This window comes from Salvelinus alpinus, chromosome 20, assembly GCF_045679555.1.
Source record: "Salvelinus alpinus chromosome 20, SLU_Salpinus.1, whole genome shotgun sequence".
NCBI classification, from domain to species: Eukaryota; Metazoa; Chordata; class Actinopteri; order Salmoniformes; family Salmonidae; genus Salvelinus; species Salvelinus alpinus.
In genome coordinates, this window is record NC_092105.1 from 26741594 (window position 1) to 26765721 (window position 24128).

The 24128-nt window shown below is 43.6% G+C and overlaps 1 protein-coding gene across 1 annotated transcript; it reads right to left on the reverse strand.

The window, feature by feature from the left end:
• Window positions 1-6788: 6788 nt before the first annotated feature.
• LOC139546588 (succinate--CoA ligase [ADP-forming] subunit beta, mitochondrial) lies at window positions 6789-24064 on the reverse strand. Its single transcript, XM_071355140.1, has 11 exons — window positions 23898-24064; window positions 22907-23093; window positions 16302-16401; window positions 16049-16211; window positions 15256-15384; window positions 14612-14750; window positions 12563-12724; window positions 12290-12432; window positions 9850-9970; window positions 8749-8837; window positions 6789-8123 (listed from the first exon to the last, which is right to left on the reverse strand). Exons 1-11 carry the CDS (start codon window positions 23979-23981, stop codon window positions 8049-8051), a joined length of 1392 nt encoding a protein of 463 aa, XP_071211241.1. The 5' UTR covers window positions 23982-24064; the 3' UTR covers window positions 6789-8048.
• Between the last annotated feature and the right edge of the window lie 64 nt (window positions 24065-24128).

A 24128-nucleotide genomic window follows, 5' to 3' on the forward strand; every position in this document is an offset into this window, starting at 1 on the left:
CGGTCAAAGGTTTGGGGTCACTTAGAAATGTCCTTGTTTTTTGAAAGAAAAGCTATTTTTTGTCCATTAAAATAACATCAAATTGATCAGAAATACAGTGTAGACATTGTTAATGTTGTAAATGACTATTGTAGCTGGAAATGGCAGATTTTTTAATGGAATATCTACATTGGCGTCCAGAGGCCCATTATCAGCAACTATCCCTCCTGTGTTCCAATGGAACGTTGTGTTAGCTAATCCAAATGTATATTTTTAAAAAGCTAATTGATCATTAGAAAACCCTTTTGCAATTATGTTAGCACAACTGAAAACTGTTTCCCTGATTAAAGAAGAAATAAAACGGGCCTTATTTAGACTAGTTGAGTATCTGGGGCATCAGCATTTGTGGGTTCGATTACAGGCTCAAAATGGCCAGAAACAACTTTCTTCTGAAACTTGTCAGTCTATTCTTGTTCTGAGAAATGAAGGCTATTCCATGTGAGAAATTGCCAAGAAACTGAAGATCTTGTACAACGCTGTGTCCTACTCCCTTCACAGAACAGCGCAAACTGGCTCTAACCAGAATAAAAAGAGGAGTGGGGGGCCCCGGTGCACAACTGAGCAAGAGGACAGGTACATTAGAGTGTCTAGTTTGAGAAACAGACGCCTCACAAGTCCTCAACTGGCAGCTTCATTAAATAGTACCCGCAAAACACAAGTCTCAACGTCAACAGTGAAGAGACGACTCCAGGATGCTGGCCTTCTAGGCAGAGTTCCTCTGTCTGTGTTCTTTTGCCCATCTTAATCTTTTCTTTTTATTGGTCAGTCTGAGATATGGCTTTTTCTTTGCAACTCTGCACTCACTCTGTCAGTGAGTGAGTACGTGCATGAGTGTAAGAGAGCAAGAGAGAGAGAGCACACCTCAAAGCAGAATAGCCAACACATAGAGACACTAGCCAGGGGGGAGAGAGCTAACGAAGGACGCCGATTCAATGTCATGCAAATGTATTGAGGGGGAACTCCTGTGGCTGACAGGACAGAAAAGGTCAGAGAACTAAACGTTGGGTGGCGAACAGGTCCAGTCAGGTCCGATGACCTTGGTCCATATCCAACTGAGAGATGGTCAACCTAATGAGGTTGGTGGAGTGACTGATTTGGAGGAGGAGGCAGTTTCCCCTTACACACTGACTGATATGAGGTCAGATTTGCGTTTCTGAGTAGGATGAAGTTGCACGCGATCAATGCCTTCATTACCACTGATTGATGAAAGGACTGGATAGGTTGACACACCATGTTGCTTTCACCTATCATGTTTAGCTATATCATTGAATGTGGAAGAAAGGACACAACGAAAGGAAAAAAGTTACAACTCTTTAGACAGAGCTTCTACTTTAAAGAGAGGAGAGGAAGACGCTGCATGTTTAAAAATAGGCTCTTGACTTAATCTCCCTGTAACTGTTTGAAATAACTGTGCCCAAGCAACAACAGATGAATGTGGATGATTCTTTTCTTTAGATTACCTGCCTAGAAAAACATAATACAAGGCTGAAAGCTCCTAGTCTGGACTCTCCAGACAGTATCTAATATGTGATATTGAGTGCAGCTACTGCATGTGGCAGTGAGATTAAAGGTCCTGAACTGTGAATTGGCTTGGTCAGCATCTGCGGCCAATAGAAAACAATAAAAACAACACATCATAGACCATCTCTTGGGACAAAATAATCAGCAGCTTGGCTACCAGTCTGTTGGTTTTTCAGAGCTCTAGGTCCTACTGTATTCAATCAAAATTTGTCACTGGGTTTATGAGGTAAGACTAAAACTTATTTTTCATACACTAAGACATTAGTGTATGAAAAATGAGAACACACCTTATCTCCTTACTCCCACCCGCCCACCCACCCACCCACCCACCCATCTCCCCACCCACCCAATCATTCCTGACAGACAGGATCAGATTGATGCCCTTTATCACACACAAATAAGAGAACAGAAGGAAACACTATGCCGCTGCTCCCACTGGACGCCATCACTCATCCCCAGCAGAGATTTATACACTCTTGTCATATAGCATTGGAGAGGGGGAGACATACACACAGAGGGACAGAGAATGGAGGAGTGAGAGATTGAAATGGAAAGGGAGTGATTGTGTATATGGGGTGGGGGTGAAAAACAGATGTGTGAGAGGTGAAGAGGATGAGAAAAAAGAACTAGAAAAAAGAACACCCTCTCTCTCTCCCAGCCACTAAGCTGCAGTTAGTACACCATGTACGTACAGTGAATGAGGTTGACTTTGACTGACGGGTATGAGTAGCCCACATGAAGGCTTCTCTGGGAACCCTGGCATACCCAGGCCTTCTGGAAAACCAAATGCCATCCCACATGGAGCTTAGTCTGCTGACTAGGGCACAACTCCATGATCCTCACAGAGCGCAGTGTGCCAAGGAACAGAACACAAGGCTGGTGACCATGCACGGTTAGGATTACCCATGACACCAGGAGACAGGGAAATATTGTAGCCCCTCAGAGACAACCCAGCTGTTATGATGTAGCCAGCAGGAGTTTATCCTATTGGGAGATATCACTTCAAAAGACAGATGTGACACTGCTTCTCCACACCCTCAGATAAGGACAAGACAATGTTCCAAGGTGTCTGGGTTTATTTAGTTTAGTTGAATGCACCGGTAGACCAGCAGGGATAATGCACTCCACTGTCTACTTAATGGTGCTGTTCTTTGCTGAGTCGTTGGTTCAGACAGTTGAATAGAAGTGTCTGGGAGATATTTGTCTGCATTAAATGTGTTCACAGTCTGTGGTCGGGCCTGTTCCTTGTCAGCCTGCTACCAACTGATAAGAGTCAGTCTGGTAAGCTTTTTAGGCGTGACGAATAAGTCAATACATTGCATTTAATGTGAAAAGATATGCGTCACGTTATAGCTAGAGCATATAGCTAGGATTAGGGTTGATCCAAGATGTGGAGATGAAGCGAGGGTTGAGCTGGGAGCATGAAGCTACGGTTAGGGTTGAGGCTTAGGGGATGAGCCAGGATGTGGGCATGAAGCTAGAGTTAGGGCCTTAACCCCAGACAACCCCAATGTGTCCCTCTTCCCACTACATGGCAGAAAGGCAGGCCTCAGTAGAAGCCTGACCTAGAGTTAATTTGCTTTGAGTGACATTGGCTGAATTTTGTGATGGCGTTGGACGTGGGAACCCTTTTTCTGTCATTCGGGTCAATATCTCTGCGTCATCTAATTTTGATTGGACTGTGGCATCCAATCACAGTGCCAGCAGGCATTTGGTTTTTAATGAAGACCGTGATCTTAAGTCTGGAGTTATCGTTGTCCATAATTACTACCTTACCTGGCCGATGTGACTTCTTTTTGGGGAGGTTGGCCAAATTTGTATGCCTTCATTGTCATGATTATTTTATACTTCAAGGCTATCCATATCAGATGCGTCTTCTAGTACCTCCGGAGGTGCTCAGGAAAATCTAACCACAATCTGTTCACAATGTGTCTTTTGATTGTCTACACCTGTCGACAAATGGGCACAATCAAAATGTGGACAAGATCAGGACAACAGCCGCATGTTAGAACCATGTATAAACGGGCTAGAGGGAAGGAGGGCAGGAGAGGGGCGATTAGAGGAGAGAGGCGATTAGAGGAGAGAGAGACATGTCTCTGTCAGGGGTCTTTCACCAATTTATCCAGTGCAGCTTTTTTTTTCTTTTACTGCAAAGGCTTCAAAGCAGTGCCTTCGATGATGGGCGTTAGGGATTGTGTGTGCGTGCCAGCATCATTCTTTACAGGTATAAATTCAATGCGTCTGCCAGGGGTCTTTGTATGATTAAAGTCAGCTTTTTATATTTTTAACACTGACAAGCCAACCTATGATCAAGGCTAGAGGGGAACATTGCTAACTGAACCAAGGCTGTATGTAGAATAGGTAATTCAATGTTCAAACATGCAACTTTCCCTGAACAGAAAACACATGCGCATCATCAGGTATACTATAGGTATTTTACATGATACCCAAAGCATTTGTTCACCTTCATGTTGGTTGTGTTCAATCACCTTCACATAGAAATAAGACAATTCATGCATTTTACATCAATAGCTTTTTATGCTGGCAGCCACTGTCACATGTATGAAGCCATGAGAGACACACCCCTACCTTTAAAATATGGGAACATCTCCATAATTCTTGTGTTGTTCTTGCCTTCCGTCTACCCATATTCTTATCCCAAGCTTGAACAGGTTTATGAAGGACAAATATAGAGTGTCCTTATATCAGGACCAGGCAGTCCAATCTTTAACTGCTAGCTCTGGAAAAATATCATGGTGTGTGTGTTTTTTGAAGCAGTAAGTAAACAATAACAGACCCTACATCGTTTTCATCTTCCTTCTCAACATCTAAAGAAACGTCCAGCAACAGAGTGGCTGCGGATCCGACTTTTCTGGGCCCATCTTCCTGACAGCTAAAGGTCCCGAAGCTTCTGCGCCCTACTTCTAGAAAACAGGCTACTCTGGCAAATGGTGCTTGTTTAATAAAGTTGCATCAAAGCTGAATAACAGAACCAAATACAATAGCATAGTATAATGACACTGCAAGACAACAAAAAAACAACCTCATGAGATTTTAGGATGATTGTGAGAATGATCGCATTTCTCTCGTGGCCAAAACTCAACAGAGCATAACACTAGGCCAAATATGTGCTTTGATAGAAACAAAGCAAAAGGTACGGTACCGTTTTAACACCATCTGCTCTAAAATGTATCTACTGAACATCATTCAAAAAACTGTGGACTGCTTCTAAACAACACTGTACAACTCAAGATCTAAATGCATAACTCCATGAAACCGCGATCAAATGGTTGGTGTTCAGATGCTGAATGGACGTTTCACTGGTAAAACAAATACTTATCATTCACGATCGACAGGGAGAAATGTGAAGGGAGGGTCACCACAAAAATGTGTGAGTAAAGTAGAGGTAAAGAATTTCTAAGAATTTCTAAGCAAACAGCTGGAGGCAGGGCTTTCTCCTATAGATCTCCATTTTTATGGAATGGTCTGCCTACCCACGTGAGAGACGCAGACTCGGTCTCAACCTTTAAGTCTTTACTGAAGACTTATCTCTTCAGTGGGTCATATGATTGAATGTAGTCTGGCCCAGGAGTGTGAAGGTGAACAGAAAGGCTCTGGAGCAACGAACCGCCCTTGCTGTCTGCCTGGCCGGTTCCCCTCTCTCCACTGGGATTCTCTGCCTCTAACCCTATTACAGGGGCTGAGTCACTGGCTTACTGGTGCTCTTTCATGCCGTCCCTAGGAGGGGTGCGTCACTTGAGTGGGTTGAGTCACTGACGTGATCTTCCTGTCTGGGTTGGCACCCCCCCTTGGGTTGTGCCGTGGCAGAGATCTTTGTGGGCTATACTCAGCCTTCTCAGGATGGTAAGTTGGTGGTTGAAGATATCCCTCTAGTGGTGTGGGGGCTGTGCTTTGGCAAAGTGGGTGGGGTTATATCCTTCCTGTTTGGCCCTGTCCGGGGGTATCATCGGATGGGGCCACAGTGTCTCCTGACCCCTCCTGTCTCAGCCTCCAGTATTTATGCTGCAGTAGTTTATGTGTGGGGGGGCTAGGGTCAGTTTGTTATATCTGGAGTACTTCTCCTGTCTTATCCGGTGTCCTGTGTGAATTTAAGTATGCTCTCTCTAATTCTCTCTTTCGGAGGACCTGAGCCCTAGGACCATGCCTCAGGACTACCTGGCATGATGACTCCTTGCTGTACCCAGTCCACCTGGCCGTGCTGCTGCCCCAGTTTCAACTGTTCTGCCTGCGGCTATGGAATCCTGACCTGTTCACCGGATGTGCTACCTGTCCCAGACCTGCTGTTTTCAACTCTCTAGAGACCACAGGAGCGGTAGAGATACTCTTAATGATCAGCTATGAAAAGCCAACTGACATTTACTCCTGAGGTGCTGACTTGCTGCACCCTCGACAACTACTGTGATTATTATTATTTGACCATGCTGGTCATTTATGAACATTTGAACATCTTGGCCATGTTCTGTTATAATCTCCACCCGGCACAGCCAGAAGAGGACTGGCCACCCCTCATAGCCTGGTTCCTCTCTAGGTTTCTTCCTAGGTTTTGGCCTTTCTAGGGAGCTTTTCCTAGCCACCGTGCTTCTACACCTGCATTGCTTGCTGTTTGGGGTTTTAGGCTGGGTTTCTGTACAGCACTTTGAGATATCAGCTGATGTACGAAGGGCTATATAAATACATTTGATTTGATTTGTAAAGAAACACTTGCGCAGAATGTGATTCAAATCTTCAGCTCTGGGGAAAAGGATCCGGGGGGGCGGTTACGTACTTAAAGCAATGCAAAATATCCTCTCCAGCAATCAAACTTCCATTACCTTGCGACCCACAAGACCTTATTACAGTACAGTGTATACCTACTCAGTCCACCCACACAGCGATAACCCACTGAGTCACAGCCTTTAGCTCCTGATATGCTGTGGCCCCTGGCTTCAAGGATGCTCAAGGCGAATGTATCCTTGAAGCGTGTCAAAACCAATGCCACAGTCCACATGCGCAATACAGAGACAGACGGTGCTGGCAACAGGAGGTAACCCTGCTCTGACACAATCCTGTTTCTAAACTTTTAACATAGTACGTATCCACACAGTGGACTAGGAGATGAGGAATTCCTCTGTTGTTTTTGTTGTCATTTGTTGCCAAACAGCCATACAAGATGCAGACAACTTTCACATTGTAAGTACCGTACAAGTGCAACAAAACTAAAACAAACATTTCTTTTTTCTTTTCTTTACTCCCCAAGAGAAGCATAAATATTTTACAGAAGATAACAGCGGTCTCGTTATTTACAAGATATAATAAATGTCTTGACAACTCACAATAACTGTTTCTGTGTTCTGAGGGCTAGGGAGTAACAGAGATAGATAGGAATGGAGAGAGAGAGAGATATGGAGAGGACTTAATTACAATCTTTTAACAGTTTAGTTGAGAGGACACTGCACACACCCATTTGTGTTGTCATATGAAGTGAAAAAGGGTTTTCCCATGACAGTGGCAGACTACACATACACTGTAGCAGGCTCTTATAGGGGAGAGTGAGGAGAAGGAAGAGACAAATACACAAACATGCTGACAACCAGATAGGCAGTAGTTTCGATAACACACACAAAGAATAGAACTCTTACTGGTTCAAAACGAGAGTACTAGAAAGCTTTTATCCAGCTATGCATTCAAAATTGCATGGAAATTAAATGAGTGACATAAGAGGTCCTCCTAACAGCAATGTACAAGCCCAAGTGTTATCCCCTAGCTTCTGATGAGCTAAATTCTGCATAGTGGCCAACTTCCCCATCTCATCTCCCATTCTCAGAAGCACTCAGTAAAAGCCTCTCCTGTAGGGGCAGATGGAAGAGATTTAAAGGGTGAGAGGACTATGACTGACAGCGACATAACTCTCTCTCTAGCCCAGTGATCCAGGAGAATGAAGCCTAAGGGGAATTAGCTGTACCTTTACAGACAGCACAAATTCTCCCAAAATGTACCGGTAAATAGATAGGTCTATCACCCTCTCAAAGAAAAGAGCAAGGATGGGGGGGGTTGTGCATTATGACTAGAGCTAGGCATTCTGGGAGCTGAAGGAGAGAGGTGGGGGAAGAGGAGGTAACTAGGAATCATTGTCTCTCCTTACGGAAAGAAAGTGAAAACAGAGCGAGTAATAATGGAATAATCTGAAGGAACGCCCCGTGTCTGATCTGAAAAGCATGTTAATGTGTTGCATTTGAACAGACAATACACACTAGCCATGGCATACATAACAAAACAGAGGGAGGAAAGTCAAGATTAGGAGAGCAAAAATTCCCACATTAGTGGTGTGTATGCACATGTGTATATTGGAGCCTTGCCACAGAGAGAGAATCAGAGCTAACAGAGAAGTTGGTGGGCCGTGTTGTATTGGAGTATTCGCTCAGTAGTGAGAGGCTCTTCTTGCTGTTCGAGAGGCTGGGGGTGGGGTGTCGAGGTTCAGGGGGAGTGGCTTAGAGTGGCAGCTGGAAGGAGATGTCCACATGAGCCTCCTGAGCCAACGACACAATCTCAGAAAGCTTTACAACCTGAGAGTGAGAAAGAGGATAGTTTAACACAAGCACAGAGCTAAACAGTAGCAGGGAACAATACGAGTTGTCTCATTTCAAAACAAACAAAAAAACTAACAAAGCTAAAAAGGTTTTGATTGCGAGGGGCTGTAATTTCCATGAGGTGGTCATGCCAAGCTGCCACTGTGCTGGCTAACTGATGCTCATCTCTGGAGTAGATCACTCCAAAAACAAGGGAGAGAGATGGTGGGAGTCAGTGAGAGCCCTAAGCCAGACTAGAGGTTGAGGGAGAGTGAGGGGAGAGATAAGAGGAAGGGGGCCTCTGCTCTGATTCAATGCCACTGCTGTTAGCTCCGCCAGAAATCAAAGCTATAAAACTCAGGCTGTGTCACTTCAGCCAGGCAGGATGGCGATGAGCTGCATTTAAACTGTCACTATACCCTGACAGTTCCAATGGACACACACACTACCCTGTTGATGCCCCTTGTCTCAAACACACCCCATTACTCTGGACCCTCACAAACAAAGCTTGACATTCCTTAGTTTCCACATTCACATAGACCTACTGTACCAAACACACAACACCCAAGGTGCTTAGAGGGGCCGAAGGGGGTAGAGAAAGGGAGAGAGGTGTGTGTCTCACCATTCTAGCGGCCTCGTCCAGATCGTCACAGGCCAGGAGCTTCAGTGGGCTAGCAGCGATCAAAGCTTTGGCATCGTCCACTCTAGATCCTGAAACACAGCAGAGCAGCAGTCTCTCTTCAGCCTCTATCTTTTCCAAAGCTCTTTGGTTCTCTTTTATATAGCTTTTAATCTGCAATTTCATCATTTCAGTCCTATTATATTGTGGCAGGTATCCTAGCAGTTGAAAGCATTGGTCGCTGGTTTGAATCCCTGAGCCGACTAGGTAAAGAAAAACTGTCAATGTGGTCTTGAGCAAGGCACTTAACTCTAATTGCTCATGTAAGTCGCTGATAGCGTTTGTTATAAATGTGGTCTAGATTACATTTCATATTAGAGTAGGTGATCATCATTGATAAGGACATTTTGCAGAAAGTAGAAAGAGCCTCAATACATGCAAGGCATTGAACATTACATACGGTTCCCCAACTGGTTCTATTTCATCATAATAAATCATATAAAAGACTAAAAACAGGAAATCGGCTACAAGTGATTTTCAATTAGGAAATCTGTTCCTAAGTATTCCCTCGCATTATAAAGGAGATGTGATTGTATAAAAATGTAAGGAAGGTTAAACATTACATCTGTTAAGGCCTCTTGCGGTCCATTAACAGTCTACAAATTATTTGTAAATCATCCATTCAAGAAAAATGAAAAAAATTCTAGTTGATGATCCCTGGGCTGCATGACTGGAAAAAATAGCTCAAGACGACATACAGTAAAATAGAAGTCTATGATTTGTTTGTGAAGGCAATCATTTTAGTCCAATTACATTTAGTTTAACTGAGTGACCGAGTTCTGTATAAATACACACAATCTATTTGAGTACATCTGGAATAAAGCTGGGAGCTACAGGGTCCCACAGCACAGGTTGTGTGTGGAAGTAGTAGAATAGCCAAATCCTGACAGGCAGCTTGCTCTTTGACCTTTAAAAGGCCACGCTCCAATGTTGCCCTGGTGTCACCCCTTCCTTCTCTCCCGGCCCACTGTGTGTGTCACTGGGTGACCCGTGACAAAATGTCAGTGCAGTAGCCGATGACTCCATGAGGGAGGTCAGTCTCACCTTGTAACCGTACCACAATGGGGATCTTCAGGTCCAAGTCTGTAACAGCCATGATGATGCCCTGAGCAATGATGTCACACCTCATGATGCCACCGAAGATGTTCACCAGGATGGCCTGCACCTGAGGACCGCAAGCAGAGATGTTGACCATGAAAACATGACTGAAGATATTGACCGTAGAAACAAGACAAAACCAACCAATCACAAAGCATGATCACAAATCCATAAAGGACAATTAACAACCAAAACCTAAAAATCATATAGCATCAACAGAATCATAAGCATCAACATTACCCACAAATCTACTACCAGAGAGCTTTTAACCATCTATCAAACCTCACACCTCAGGCTACGTAAACTAGCATGTGTACGCCCATAGGTGTTCCCTTAAGTCATCCCCCATTTAAAATCTCCCAGATAAATGTCACCCCATAGCTTCCACCAGTATTAAACCTCACCCCCAGAATGGGCCCTCCTACAGGTATCTCCAGACATGTCTGTCAAGACACACCTACTAGGGGATGGGTCTACTGAAAAGTTTCCTTATACATTTGAAGTCGGAAGTTTACATACACCTTAGCCAAATACATTTAAACTCCGTTTTTCACAATTCCTGACATTTAATCCTAGTAAGAATTCCCTGTTTTACATCAGTTAGGATTACCACTATTATAAGAATGTGAAATGTAAGAATAATAGTAGAGACAATGATTTATTTCAGCTTTTATTTATTTCATCACATTCCCAGTGGGTCAGACGTTTACGTACACTCAATTAGTATTTGGTAGCATTGCCTTTAAAATTGTTTAACTTGGGTCAAATGTTTGGGTAGCCTTCCACAAGCTCCCCACAATAAGTTGGGTGAATTTTGGCCCATTCCTCCTGACAGAACTGGTGTAACTGAGTCAGATTTGTAGGCCTCCTTGCTCACACACACTTTTTCAGTTCTGCCCACAAATTGTCTTTAGGATTGAGGTCAGGGCTTTGTGAAGGCCACTCCAATTCCTTGACTTTGTTGTCCTTAAGCCATTTTGCCACAACTTTGGAAGTATGCTTGGGGTCATTTCCCATTTGGAAGACCCATTTGAGACCAAGCTTTAACTTTCTGACTGACGTCTTGAGATGTTGCTTCAATATATCCACGTAATTTTCCTCCCTCGTGATGCCATCTATTTTGTGAAGTGCACCAGTCCCTCCTGCAGCAAAGCACCCCCACAACATGATGCTGCCACCCCCGTGCTTCACGGTTGGGATGGTGTTCTTTGGCTTGCAATCCTCCCCCTTTTTACTCTCAACATAAAAATGGTCATTATGGCCAAACAGTTCTATTTTTGTTTCATCAGACCAGAGGACATTTCTCCAAAAAGTACGATCTTTGTCTCCATGTGCAGTTGCAAACCGTAGTCTGGCTTTTTTATGGCGGTTTTGGAGCAGTGGCTTCTTCCTTGCTGAGCGGCCTTTCAGGTTATGTCGATATAGGATTCGTTTTACTGTGTATATAGATACTTTTGTACCTGTTTCCTCCAGCATCTTCACAAGGTCCTTTGCCCAGATTTGCACTTTTCGCACCAAAGTACGTTCATCTCTAGGAGACAGAACGCGTCTCCTTCCTGAGTAGTATGACGGCTGCGTGGTCCCATGGTGTTTATACTTGCGTGCTATTGTTTGTACAGATGAACGTGGTACCTTCAGGCGTTTGGAAATTGCTCCCAAGGATGAACCAGACTTGTGGAGGTCTACAATTTTTTTCTGAGGTCTTGGCTGATTTATTTTGATTTTCCCATGATGTCAAGCAAAGAGGCACTGAGTTTGAAGGTTGTCATTGAAATACATCCACAGGTACACCTCCAATTGACTCAAATGATGTCAATTAGCCAATCAGAAGCTTCTAAAGCCATGACATAATTTTCTGGAATTTTCCAAGCTGTTTAAAAGGCACAGTCAACTTAGTGTATTTAAACTTCTGACCCACTGGAATTGTGATACAGTGAATTATAAGTGAAATAATCTGTTACTTGTGTCATGCACAAAGTAGATGTCCTAACCGACTTGACAAAAGTATAGTTTGTTAACAAGAAATTTGTGGAGTGGTTGAAAAACGACTCCAACCTAAGTGTATGTAAACTTCCGACTTCAACTGTATAACCATGACCTTCCTGAAGGTCCAAACATCAGGAATTCGTAATTAATCCCTACCACTACCCCCATCAAAACATCATTAGTATAAGTTGCAGGCTGCTCATGATCCTGATACCCAGCCATCTCATTCCAGTTGGGGTCAGGGGTTAGAAGTCAGGGTGAAGACGTGTGGAATACGTGACATGTCTGTGCCTGCTTGTGCCACAGTGAATACATACTGCAGCTTAATGGTTCTTCAATGACCACCAGAGATGAGAAATGCTAGTTACAGTGACAAGTGTCCCCCACTCTCAGTCCTTACCTTCCTGTCGGAGGTGATAAGTTTGAAGGCCTCCATCACCTGGTGGGCTGTAGCTCCGCCCCCCACATCCAGGAAGTTGGCGGGCGTGCCACCATGCAGCTTGATGATGTCCATGGTGGCCATGGCAAGACCAGCCCCGTTTACTGCACACGCACACAGTGTATAGAATGAATACACAAATAACAAAATATTTCTATCACTACTGTTACTACAGTGAACCAAAGCTAGGTGTGTGGTGCAGTGAACCAGTGGTGGGTGTGTTGTGGCACTCACCCAGACACCCGATGGATCCGTCCAGTCCGATGTAGTTGAGGTCAGCCTTGGCTGCCTGTCGGTCCCTGGCATCCTCCTGGGTCCAGTCCTGCATGTCAAACACCTTCTTCTGGCGATACGCAGCGTTGGAGTCAAAGTTGATCTTGGCGTCCATGCACATCACTGTCAGAGGAACACAAGAGAAAGAGGCTGAGCCAAAGATGGCTGACATCATCATTGGACGACAAAACCAATGACCCTGTAACTTCATTACGACACAGCCAGAGGCAGATATCCGTTTATACTTTGAGGGAACTTTTTGTTATGCCTGGTCCAAGGTGACATAGCTTTACTGTGTAACATTTGTTGGCTGTACTGTACATGTCAAGGATGAATCTGGGTTCAGTGGGTTGAGGTATAGATAAGATAGACAGACCACTACATGGCCATACAGTACATGCTCGTCGAACATCTCATTCCAAAATCATGGGCAATAATATGGAGTTGGTCCCCCTTTTTCTGCTATAACAGCTTCCCCTCTTCTGGGAAGGCTTTCCAATAGATGTTGGAACATTGCTACAGAGACTTGTTTCAATTCAGCCACAAGACCATTAGTAAAGTCGGGCACTGATGATTAGGCCTGGCTCGCAGTCGGCGTTCCAATTCATCCCAAAGGCGTTCAATGGGGTTGAGGTCAGGGCTTTGTGCAGGCCAGTTAAGTTCTTCCACACCGATCTTAATAAACCATTTCTATATGGACGTCACTAAGTGCACGGGTGCATTGTCATGCTGAAACAGGAAAGTGCCTTCCCCAAACTGTTGCAACAAAGTTGGAAGCACAGAATCGTCTAGAATGGCATTGATTGCTGTAGCATTAAGAACTCCCTTCACTGGAACTAAGGGGCCTAGCCCGATCCAGCCCCAGACCATTATTCCTCCTCCACCAAACTTTACAGTTGACACTATGCATTGGGGCAGGTAGCGTTCTCCTGTCATGCGCCAAACCCAGATTAATCTGTTGGACTGCCAGTTGGTGAAGCGTGATTCATCACTCCAGAGAACGCGTTTCCACGGCTCCAGAGTCCAATGGCAGCGAGCTTTACACCATTCCAGCCAACGCTTGTTATTGCGCATGGTGATCTTAGGTTTGTGTGCGGCTGCTCGGCCATGGAAACCTATTTCATGAAGCTCCTGACGAAAAGTTATTGTGCTGACATTGCTTCCAGAGGCAGTTTGGAACTCGGTAGTGAGTGTCCCGTTCTGCGAGTTTGTGTGGCCTACCACTTTGCGGCAGAGCCGTTGTTGCTCCTAGATGTTTCCACTTCACAATAATAGCACTTACAGTTGACCGGGGCAGCTCTAGCAGGGCAGAAATTTTACAAACTGACTTGTTGGAAAGGTGGCATCCTATGATGGTGCCACATTGAAAGTCACTGAGCTCTTCAGTACGGGCCATTCTACTGCAAATGTTTGTCTATGGCATATCTGTGTGCTTGATTTTATACACCTGTCAGCAACGGGTGTCCCTGAAATAGCCAAAACCACTAATTTGAAGTGGTGTACACATACACTATATCACCAAAAGTATGGTTTACTGACGTAGTAGCGTCAAAGGGCCATCATTGGCAATTCCTGCTGTCAATCAACTCTTCTTGTAGGGTTGGTAAATTCAGTCCATAACCACAAAGTCCTTAGAAGTACATATAAGCACTTGAAAGCTTTTCACATTTCAAGGCTAAAATAGTGCCTCTTACTTGACCCTCATCAGCCACCATACTCTGTCATATATGGCTATGGTGATGACAGTTGGTTGTGCAATAACACCCTCTCATTCCTTCAGTACTATTGGGTTTAGCTGCCTAATTGGCCCATCACTTAAAAGTACTGCAATTCCCACTGTGATTGTTCACTGGGAGTGCATTAGCGAGCGTGATTGACAGTGAGTAATAGATCGACGGGAGAAGCCTCCAACCAAGATTTTAACACTGACTGGCAACGCTCTCACCCAGCACTTAACACTTGCGTGACAAACAACATCACTGGGAACGAAAAGCAAGTATGTGTGTGTACCCTGGCCAGAGGCGTCCTCCACCATGGGGTTGATCTCCAGCATGGAGGCATCGTACTTCATGAAGACGTTGTACAGCTTGATTATGTTAGCCGCTGCGTCGTCGATCAGAGCAGCAGGGAAGCCCATCTTCGTGGCAATCTGGAGAAAGAGAAAGCGGAGAGAGAAAATGTGAGAAACCGAAAAAATATATACTTTGGCAACACTAAGTAATGTATTCCCAGCTTGTAAAACACTTTGAATTCAATTGAAGGTGAGAGGACGTGAGGGAGAGGAGGAACAAAATACAATAAGAGGTAAAGTGAATGTGAGAGACAGGAGGTGTCAGTTCATGGAAACACTGCAGGCACATGTGACATGTAGTAAGTGAGATGGCATGTTGAATGAGCATCACAGACTGTATCAAAGTCAACCCTGACTTTGAAAGACATTGCGTGAGGGGATAACTAACATGATTCTGAGGCCTTGAGGCTTCTGGGGCCATTCTCTTGAGATAGAAACTCGAGACAGACCAAATATTAATATACAGTAAATGTTGCCACAAGTCATTTGTTTAAACGTGCTCCAAAATAGCTACAAATCAAGAGTTTGACACTCGCTTTGTCTTGTCTGACTAGGTATTTTTACAACCCGATCCCAACTGTACCGAAACAGCCTGTTCCATCTTGATTCCATCCATGATGTCGATTGGCTCCTTCACAATGGCGTCGGGATTCTCCGCCGCCACATCCTCAATGTTCACACCCCCCTGAGAGCTGCCAATCAACACGGGGCCCTGTTCAGAGGGAGGGTCCGATAGATTATTAGTACCAGTAATTTTACACCGTCATTGAGTGGCAAGTGGCAATCAAACTGAAACGGAGCAAATTAATAGAACATAATTCTCACAGCAATATGACAAATTTAACAAAAGATTGAATTGATCCATCGGTCATCAAGTTCTCAATGTACAAATGACCTCAACTAACCTGTATCCCCGCACATTGACTCGGTACCAGTACCCCTGTATATAGCCTCGTTATTGTTATTTTAATGTGTTACTTTTTATTATTTTTTACTTTAGTTTATTTGGTAAATATTTTCTTAACTCTTCTTGAACTGCACTGTTGGTTAAGGGTTTGTAAGTAAGCATTTCACAGTAAGGTCTACACTTGTTGTAGTCGGCGCATGTGACAAATAAAGTTTGATTTGGAATGACAACTGGTATCTCTAACCTTTTGAGTGAAAAGACCAACTGCATACAGCAGGACAACCAAGTCCCATGGAGCACAAGCATTTCCAACATGTCCATACCCATGTCCTTTACCACTACACCATCTAGTGGTAACATCACCAACAACATTCTTAAATCAAGATTCACACAACTGACCAATCTGTCAAATCTGACGGTGTCACCTGTTGTCACCTGAGAGGCGTGGAGGGGCGGAGAATGGCCTCACCTGGAAGGATCTCTCCATGGTGATGGCAAAGTAGTACTCCCTACGGGGGTACCTGCGCTCACAGATGAACACCTGGTTACAGATACGGCCCTGCTCGCCTGTCTGCTTGGTGTACAGCTTACGGCCAATCATCTGAGAGGAGATGTCCCGGGCCTCCTCTGGCCTGTAAGAAAGGTGAAGAAGAATTGACATTGCCATGGTCAGACAGAGTAGAAATGGGTGCAGTTTGAAAGGAGATGTCTCTGACACTCACGAGTAAACAATCTTCACGCCTCCCTTCAGCCCTCCCTCGAATGTGCCTTTGCCTCGGCCTCCAGCCAACACCTGGGCCTTCACCACCAGATCCTTGGTGCCTGAGACACAGAGAGAGAGAGCGACAGTAACTGTTACAGATATGCCGGACATTCCACTTATACACAGAGATAATGTGTGTAACAAACTACACAAAACATTGTCAAACACTGTCTAACAACCATTTTAGCAGAAGCATGCACTCATAAGCCCCTAAATGACTAGACTGTTGCTGTCAAGTTAATCTGTATCCACCACCAAACAAACTGTGTTAGCAATGAGTACTTAGTGAATCGTTTAGTCCTACTCATTAGAAAAGTTTATGGTCATACGCACATCCTTAACTTAGGTGCTGGGCTAATAAAGAATACTAGTAAAGAACAAGAAGGCCCGCACACTGTTTATGATCCCAATTCACCGCTTTGTTGACAATGTTTCCATCCGAAATGGATCTTCGTCAAGTCAAACAGACTTGTGCTCACATCCCAAAATATACACGTCACTATTCACCACTAAACACACTGGGTGTGGAAACATTTAACATCAATAGTCAATCATAATTAATCAGAGTTACATATGGTCATAAAGGATTATATACAGTTGAAGTCAGAGGTTTACATACACCTTAACCAAATAAATTTTAACTCAGTTTTTCACAATTACTGACATTTAATCATAGAAAAAAATTCCCTGTCTTACGTCAGTTAGGATCACCACTTTATTTTAAGAATGTGAAATGTCGGAATAATATTAGAGACAATGATTTATTTCAGCTTTTATTTCTTTCATCACATTCCCAGTGGGTCAGAAGTTTACATACACTCAATTAGTATTTGGTAGCATTGCCTTTAAATTGTTTATCTTGGGTCAAACGTTTCAGGTAGCCTTCCACAAGCTCCCCACAATAAGTTGGGTGAATTGTGGCCCATTCCTCCTGACAGAGCTGGTGTAACTGAGTCAGGTTTGGTCGGCCTCCCTTCTCACACACGCTTTTTCAGTTCTGCCCACACATTTTCTATAGGATTGGAGGTCAGGGCTTTGTGATGGTCACTCCAATACCTTGACTTTGTTGTCCTTAAGCCATTTTGCCACAACTTTGGAAGTATGCTTGGGGTCATTGTCCATTTGGAAGACCCATTTGCGACCAAGCTTTATCTTCCTGACTGATGTCTTGAGATGTTGCTTTTGCTATTTTGTGAAGAGCACCAGTCGCTCCTGCAGCAAAGCACCCCCATAACATGATGCTGCCACCCCCGTTTTTCACAGTCGGAATGGTGTTCTTCGGTTTGCAATCCTCCCCCTTTTTCCTCCAAACATAACGATGGTCATTATGGCCAAACAGTTCTATTTTTGTTTCATCAGACCAGAGGACATTTCTCCAAAAAGTACGATCTTTGTCCCCATGTGCAGTTGCAAACCGTAGTCTGGCTTTTTTATGGCGGTTTTGGAGCAGTGGCTTCTTCCTTGCTGAGCGGCCTTTCAGGTTATGTCAATATAGGACTCGTTTTACTGTGGATATAGATACTTTTGTACCAGTCCTGTTGTTCTGGGTTTGATTTGCACTTTTCGCACCAAAGTACGTTCACATCTAGGAGACAGAACGTATCTCCTTCCTGAGCAGTATGACGGCTGCGTGGTCCCATGGTGATTATACTTGAGTACATGGTTTGTATAGATGAACGTGGTACCTTCAGATGTTTGGAAATTGCTCCCAAGGATGAAACAGACTTGTGGAGGGGTACAATTTTTTTATGAGGTCTTGGCTGATTTCTTTTGATTTTCCCATGATGTCAAGCAAAGAAGCACTGAGTTTGAAGGTAGGCCTTGAAATACATCCACAGGTACACCTCCAATTGACTCAAATGATGTCAATTAGCCTATCAGAAGCTTTTAAAGCCATGATATTTTCTGGAATTTACCAAGCTGTTTTAAGGCACAGTCAACTTAGTGTATGTTAACTTCTGACCCACTGGAATTCTGATACAGTGAATTATAAGTGAAATAATCTGTCTGTAAACAAAGTAGATGTCCTAACCGGCTATAGTTTGTTAACAAGAAATGTGTGGAGTGGTTGAAAAACGAGTTTTAATGACTCCAAACTAAGTGTACATAAACTTCCGACTTCAACTGTACATCATGGTGCGAACTACAGGTGCAAAGGGGGGGGGGGGGGGGGCTCAGCTCCCCTGAGATAATGCTAATCTAACCATTCTCCTATTTGTTTAAAATGCAGTGGGAAATATGTTTTACAGTGGGAAATAGGAAAATCTCCCAATGAAACGAACACCCCCAGCTCTCTGTCATGGTTTAAACCATTTATTTCTGTGGCGGCACTGTCCATCCAGTAATGGGGGCGGCAGGTAGCCTGGTGGTTAGAGCGTTGGACTAGTAACCGAAAGGTTGCAAGATCGAATCCCCGAGCTGACAAGGTAAAAATCTGTCATTCTGCCCCTGCACAAGGCAGTTAACCCACTGTTCCTAGGCCGTCAATGAAAATAAGAATTTGTTCTTAACTGACTTGCCTTGTCAAATAAATTTAAAAACGTTGAATTTCGGCCTCAGCTCCTTCATGCATAGATTTTCCTTTGAAGGCATACTTTCAAATTTGATAAAAATAGCCTTTATTCCAATGCATTCGATTTATCCGTTGATTTATCATTATTTGCTTTTGTCAGTCAGCTGTTTAGAGCGCTCATTGCTTTGTTTTTCAGGTCTACGCATTCTCCGTGACATCCGTGGCCAGAAGTAGTAGCATTTATTTAAGCATCATTATTTTCTATCAATACTTGTTTTCTTTCCTGGATCAGCTGATGATGATTGATGATGTCACTAGACAATTAGTCTAGAGCTAGACACCATTGCACATCCAATTAATCCAACAAGTTTACATTAATGAAAGTAGGCCTATAGTTAACTCTTTGGGTTAGAAGCATTCAATTTTGCAATGACATAGGCCTACATTATTTGGGATTTATGTGCCCATGAGAACGGTTTTCACAGCGAAATATTACATTTTACATAGGCATAGTTTCATTTACAGTGCATTTTCAGAGATCTTCAAGACCCATAATTTGTACAGGGTTGAAGTTCAATGTTGTAATTTAATTGTAATTTTCATGAAAATGCTTAATAATGACAAACACTCACAAATGTCATTAATGTAAGGAAAGAAAGGTAGTATTTTATGTCACACAATCTGTGAACAAGCATTAACTCATGAATTATGGACAACTTTAGGGTGTAAAATGTGCTTTGATTCAACTCATGTATGTAGGATACCTATTCTGCGTGTGTTCATGTGTTTAAAATTGCCTTGGCTGAGAGGATAGGCTACCGGCAGTGGTGTAGGCCTAGTGTAAGGTAAACGGCATTTACCCACCTTAAAACAAAAATGCACTTGAAAGTAATGGGAGCATGGCCTTTTTCACTGCGACCAGCAATCGGAGTTCACCCACATATTTATTTTAACACGTAAATGTCTACCGGTAGGCCTATTTGAAGTTCATGGTAATACACATTGTAGACTAGTTTAGTAAGTTGACCTTGTGTATTGGAACATTGCTGTGGGGACTTGCTTCCATTCAGCCACAACAGCATTAGTGTGGTCAGATACTGATGTTGGGCGATTGGGCCTGGCTCACAGTCAGCGTTCCAATTCATCCCAAAGGTGTTCGATGTGGTTGAGGTCAGGGCTCTGTGCAGGCCAGTCAAGTTCGTCCACACCGATCGACAAACCCTTTCCATATGGACCTCAACTCCAGATTCCTCATCCACCAAACTTTACAGTTGACACTATGCATTCGGGCAGGTAGCGTTCTCCTGTCATATGCCCAACCCAGATTTGTCCTTCAGACTTCATCACTCCAGAGAACGTGTTTCCACTGCTCCAGAGTCCAATGGAGCAGTGGAAAGCGAATAGCGCGTAAAGATCGTCTGTCCTCGGTTGCAACACTCACTACCGAGTTCCAAACTGTCTCTGGAAGCAACGTCAGCACAAGAACTGTTCGTCGGGAGCTTCATGAAATTGGTTTCCATGGCCGAGCAGCCGCACACAAGTCTAAGATCACCACGCGCAATGCCAAGTGTCGGCTGGAGTGGTGTAAAGCTCACTTCCATTGGACTCTTGAGCAGTGGAAACGTGTTCTCTGGTGCTTCACCATCTGGCAGTCTGTAATGGGAATTTGAATGTTGGTGCTTTTCTTGTAACTAATTTGTGTGTCCTATTTATGTAAACCAATCTCTGTGTTCATGCAAGTGGCTGACTGTACAAATCCTCACTTATCAATAGCTGCAATTTGGCAGTACGCCGAGACGTTGTTTTGAGAACAAACGAAAGTTATCAGTTTCAAGGTCTCAGCTTAGAGAGGAGAAGCCTTGTGAGGTGTTGGTCTGTCACATATTATGAAACAGTATTGGTCGGTCACATGAATGAAACAAAACGGTAATGATTAATGAATTATGCTAAATCATGCAAAAATAACTTGTCTGTGTATAGTTCCACATAAGACAACTGCTGAGTCTGCCCAGGCAGAGCTCCTGATTGACATGTGTACTATGGTGCATTGAGTTGGTTGGAACCTCTCCAGCACGCTGACAAATAATGATTCATTTAAGACTGACTGAGTGTCTCTGTGTAAGAATTTTTTCACAACAAGTCGAACAGACGAATCTAGGTTTGGCGGATGCCAGGAGAACGCTTACTGCACCAATGCATAGTACCAACTGTAATGTTGGGTGGAGAAGGAACAATGGTCTGGGGCTGTTTTTCATGGTTTGGGCTAGGCCCCTTAGTTCCAGTCTCGGGAAATCCTAACGCTACAGCATACAATGACATTCTATACGATTCTGTGCTTCCAACTTTGTGGCAACAGTTTGGGGAAGGCCCTTTCCTGTTTCAGCATGACAATTCTCCCGTCCACAAAGCGAGATCGGTGTGGAAGAACTTGACTGGCCTGCACAGAGCCCTGACCTCAACCCCATTGAACACCTTTGGCATGAATTGGAACGCAGACTGTGAGCCAGGCCTAATCGCCGAACATCATTGCCCGACCTCACTAATGCTGTTGTGGCTTAATGGAAGCAAGTCCCCGCAGCAATGTTCAAATATCTAGTGGAAAGCCTTCCCAGAATAGCGAAGGCTATTATAGCAGCAAAGGGAGGACCAACTCCATATTAATGCCCATGATTTTGGAATGAGATGTTCAATGAGCAGTTGTCCACATACTTTTGGTCATGTAGTGTACCTCTGATTATGATTAAGCAGTGGTGTAAAATACTTTAAAGTGCTACTTTAGTAGTTTTTGGGGCATCTGTACTTTACTATTAATATTTTTTACAACTTTTACTTCACTACATTCCTAAAGACAATATTGTGCTTTTTACTCTACATTTTCCCTGACACCCAAAAGTACTCGTTACATTTTGAATGCTTAGCTGGACAGAAAATTGTCTAATTCACACACTTATCAAGAGAACATCCCTGGTCATCCCTACTGCCTCTGATCTGGCGGACTCACGAAACACACGTCTGAGTGTTGGAGTGTACCCCTGGCTATCCGTAAATAAAATAAATAAATAAATGAATTGTGCCTACTTGTCTGCTTAATATTTGTAATTAGAAATGTTTAATACTTTAACTTTTGATACTTAAGTACATTTTTGTCATTACATTTACTTTTGATACTTAAGTATATTTAAAACCAAATACTTAGACTTTTGCTCAAGTAGTATTTTACTGGGTGACTTTCACTTTTGCTTGAGTCATTTTCTATTATTATCTTTACTTTAAATGAAGTATGACAATTGGGTACTTTTTCCACCACCGTGATTGACTATGCGCAAAAGTGAATTGAAGTACATTTTTTCCACACCCACCATGTGTAATGTGCGTAATGGTCATGTGAGGTGAAATGTGTATATTTTGGATATGAGCACTCAGTGAACCATCCCTAGATATCGTTAGCAGTCATAGCTCGTAAGCTAAAAAAATATACCAAAAAAAAGTATCAGTTGGGGACAGCCCTAAACTGCACTGTCTTATAGAGCTGTGACGATACCAGTATAGCAATATTTTTTTACATGGAAAAAATGAAAACACGAAGCAGACCAAAATCTTTGGTCCTTTAAAAACCTGCAGCACGTAAAATATTGTGTGCTACAGTTTTTGAAAATAAATGTGACCGTGGATGACAGACAACATTAGGGCTGTTTTCCTAAAGAAGTCAAATCCACTTTTTGTTTTGTTTCCACGAGTATTGCGATCCTGGTATCGTCCTGGCCCTACTGTCTTTTGAACTCTTATGAGGTATTATGAACTTCCAGTCATTCTATCGGAGCTCTCAGTATAGCACTACGATGATACTGGGGCATCCCTAGATTACAGTATACATCCCACTCTCTGACCATACCTGACTCAGTCAAACATCAAAGAAGATTGGTTAGTTAATGCATACAGACTCACTACTACCTGGTCTGACATAATATAGGCCTACTGTCAATTCAAAGTGTTTATCCCCAATTTACTCTACTGCAATTTATTTGCCCACATCCTATTAGGCTATAGATTACCAATCTCCTTGGCAACAGAGTAGGCCTCATCGGGTGAGCTGGCCACCTTGCCCTCGGGCACACAGACGCCAGCCTCTTTGAGCAGACCGATGCTCATGTACTCATGCAGGGAGAGGTTCCTCTGCTGCTGCTGCAGGTGGGGGGACTGTTGCTGAGGCCCAAGCAGGCCAGAGGAACCACCCAGCACCTTGAGAGAGGGAGTAGAGTGAGAAGGGGATAGAGGAGAGAGAAAGTGATGTAGGGAGGAGGGTACATTAACACTAGTGAAGCAGTGAAATTACAGTACCTACTCATGTCAGGGGGAGTACATCGTCTGTGCAAGGACACTGAATGAGAATTGTTACATCCATACAAAAGAGGGCACACACAGATACACACAACACAAATGTGAAGTAACGTGTGTGTCAATAGTGGAAGTTTGCGGATATGAAAGAGGAATACATCAAACATGTCATTTGGGCGTCAATTGAATCGACACCAAAAACGTTTTTCGAATGTATAAAGGCCCACTAACTCTTATAAATCGGACAGTTAGCTAGCTGGCTATTGTAGCTAATCTATTTAGCTAAATCTCAGATGCCGACAGCCTCGATGTCGCATTGCCTCCATTCATCCCGTTCTGACGTCGGCGCTTTGGTGTTGGAGGTCACTGTGTTTAGAACTATGTGAGCGGAAAATCTCTTGTTAGCAAACGCAAATCCCTGAACCCCCAAAATGGCTCGTCTTTTAATACATTTAGTTGTTTATGAATACATTCATTTTGCCATCGCTAACAAGTGAAAGTAAATAGCTAGATAGTGAGATAAACATGAGCAATGTCTAGGTAGCTAGCATAGCCAGTTTCCTAGCAGCCTCAATGGCGATGAGCTAATGTCAAATATGACCCTGTCTCTTTTTGGGGAATTTTGGACGTCGAAGATGGGGCAGCAAAAAAGTAATCACAGCTACAGGCAGCCGGATTTCGTTCCCTTTTTTTCCAACGCACACTTACCTTGGATGCAGTGGTAAGTGTCGATCTGGCCCCAGAATTTCTCAGGCTAGCCGAAAATCGGCCACAAATCAGGGACGCCGCCATGTTTCCTTCCCTGAAGCAAACGATAAATTGGGCGCATGCGTAGTAAACCAAGTGCCCCTTACACAGGGTTGGTGCACATCCCATGGTCTTTACAATTTGAAGACAAGGCTATAAATAAATACATATGGTCAAGTCAACTCCACATTG

What these genes read in the sequence shown, in the direction of transcription:
- LOC139546588 (XM_071355140.1), bottom strand. Translation starts at nt 23,981, where the DNA reads ATGGCGGCGTCCCTGATTTGTGGCCGATTTTCGGCTAGCCTGAGAAAT. An exon ending in CCATGGAGAGATCCTTCCAG is followed by an intron (nt 15,385 to 16,048) that starts GTGAGGCCATTC and finishes CCCTCTGAACAG; the next exon opens with GGCCCCGTGTTGATTGGCAG. An exon ending in AGATGGAACAGGCTGTTTCG is followed by an intron (nt 14,751 to 15,255) that starts GTACAGTTGGGA and finishes CTCTTTCTCCAG; the next exon opens with ATTGCCACGAAGATGGGCTT.